This window comes from Arabidopsis lyrata, assembly GCF_000004255.2.
Source record: "Arabidopsis lyrata subsp. lyrata unplaced genomic scaffold ARALYscaffold_848, whole genome shotgun sequence".
Taxonomy (NCBI): Eukaryota; Viridiplantae; Streptophyta; class Magnoliopsida; order Brassicales; family Brassicaceae; genus Arabidopsis; species Arabidopsis lyrata.
In genome coordinates this window covers 1-2,311 of record NW_003302016.1, presented here as the reverse complement: position 1 = coordinate 2,311, position 2,311 = coordinate 1, and the positions used below count along the sequence as shown (strand labels likewise).

The following is a 2,311-nucleotide window of genomic DNA, read 5'->3' as shown; positions in this document are numbered from 1 at the left end:
AAAATACGGAGGGAGTATTAATGTATCAAAAATAAAGTTTTCATTTAACAAAAAAAAAATTAAAAGCAACCAACTGTTTTTGGAAGTGTTAAGCAAATTATTGGGAAAATGGTATTTTCATATCTATACAATCTGTAAAATGTGTTTTTCAACCTGAACAAATATTTAGGGTTAATTCATATCCAAATCTAAAAATAAAATTCATACATAAACTTTATATCTAGTATTTAATTCAAAATCGTAATTAACGGATGTTACTCAACCGTTCAACTGTGGAATCAGATATCATATGTTTGATGATGTGGCTTAAAACGACGCTATTGTAAAAGTTGGAGTTAAAGTTTTCTAAAATGTAGCAATAATCAGGATTCGAACCCATGACGTTTCACTAGTCGTGGATCAAATGATAATGGACTGCGCAAATGAGTGAAACATGCATTATGGGTTCGAGACCCGTTTTTTGCAAAATGTTATAAAATTTTAACTCTGACACTTAAAACGGCATCGTTTTAAACCATGATATCTAACACGTGTCATTTAACTTAACAATCGTAACGGTTGACTAACACCCGTTAATTACGACTCCAAACTAGACACTAAATATAAAGTTTGGGCATGAAATTCAAATTTGTTTGGTGTTTAGGTATGAATTAATCTTACGTATTTGTTCATATCAAAAAACACATTTTCTTATTTTTAGGGCGGCATCCCAATACCTATATTTATATTTGTCTTTATATTTGGTTGCAAACAGATGTCTTCGCTCCCTTATGAACGGGCCGGGCCTGCAACTACAAATGCAAAGTTTTCTTGTTCTCTTCGTTACACATCTCTTCCAAGGATAACATTCCTTTAGGCAATTATTTCAGGCTTATTAAAGGTCTTAGGCGGTGCTAGACTGCTAGCTTGCTTGGCACTCTCTTATTACAATGCGGAGGAATCCAACGCTTTCCTTGTGTTATTCCTAATAGATTTGTAATCAATGAGTAAAAGACATTTTAAATTTACAATGCTTTAGTCTGCTAGTTATGTACCAACCGCAAGGTCTAACAACAACCATGACATAGTACCCAGATTCAGACCAGAAGAAACCACCGACACAATCAGCCTCGACATAGGTATTGGAATCGCATCTAGCAGCCCTGACCATACATCAAACGAGCATCAGCAACGACAAGTACTCGTTCTGAATTTATACAGCAAACTCAAACCAATGGAGCTGCTGGATTCAGGTTTGTCCATGGGCCTCCCATGGGATCCTACTATGGTGTAAATCATTAATATAACGGTTCGAGAGAAACCGCAAACGAGGTTCAAACTGGTGACATCTCTTCCTCTTACTCATATCCACACAACATAGGGAGAATACAATCTGGTCCTTAAAGGAGGATGGTCTCCACAAGCCAACCACAGTAACACAAAAAGGCTAGCTCTTTACTTCCATTCTTCTTAATTAGGTTAGGAATGGAATAACATTGTTCTCTGTATTCTATGATCTATCTATATATGTATGTATGTATGTATATCATGACACAAACACTAAGATAGATATAGATAGTACTGGTCTTAATCTTTCAACACATTTGTTTGTTTTTTTTACTTCGAAAATGTTTTGTAAAAAAATACACAAATCTTTAAATGTATTCAAGAAAATCTTATTTGCAGAGATCATCAACATCAGCCTGTAAAGAATCTTCTCCATGACTGCCATGGAAGAAACCCACCTGCAAACAAAACACAATCAAACACTCAAGCTTCTTGCATGTTGTCGGAATTGTAAAAAAAAGAGAGAGAGAGAAATTGAAGTTACCACACTCAGGACAACGAAAATATTTTTTGTCTCTGAAAACAAGTCCTGTTCCTCCACATTCTTCACATCTCTTCTGTGCAATCTGAAACCAAAACTCATTTCAATGTACTTTACCAAATATGTATGAAGTGTGTAATACACATAGTTTAGTTCACACAATACATACTATTCTTTTGCTGAATTCAACACCTGCAACAACGAATGGTATGATTCCAGCTGCAAGATCCAATTAATTAATTAAGCTTATAAGAAAAAACACATTTTAAATTTATTAATCACATCACTAATCAGCTAATTATTTACCAATAGTTCCAACTATAATCTGCCACGTAATCTCCGATTTGCCTGTCTCCGCCACCGTGTCAGCCAGTTCACTTAGAGCCGACGTCGTTCTGAGTCCTCGATTACTTCTCATCATCAAGCCGTGGCTTCTTCTTCTTCTTCTTCCCGGAGAAACAAAACCAGCCGTAGAATTTATCTGAAGTGGTTTTGATCCAACGT

At 35.5% G+C, this 2,311-nt stretch overlaps 1 protein-coding gene across 1 annotated transcript; it reads right to left on the bottom strand.

The window, feature by feature from the left end:
- Positions 1–1,523: 1,523 nt before the first annotated feature.
- Positions 1,524–2,306, bottom strand: LOC9298318 (the record flags this gene model as incomplete). The annotated part of the gene is made up of 4 exons (XM_002862194.2): positions 1,524–1,724; positions 1,811–1,892; positions 1,977–2,026; positions 2,114–2,306. Coding segments are annotated over 4 exons (372 nt in total), but the record flags the coding sequence as incomplete, so codon positions are not given.
- Positions 2,307–2,311: the final 5 nt, after the last annotated feature.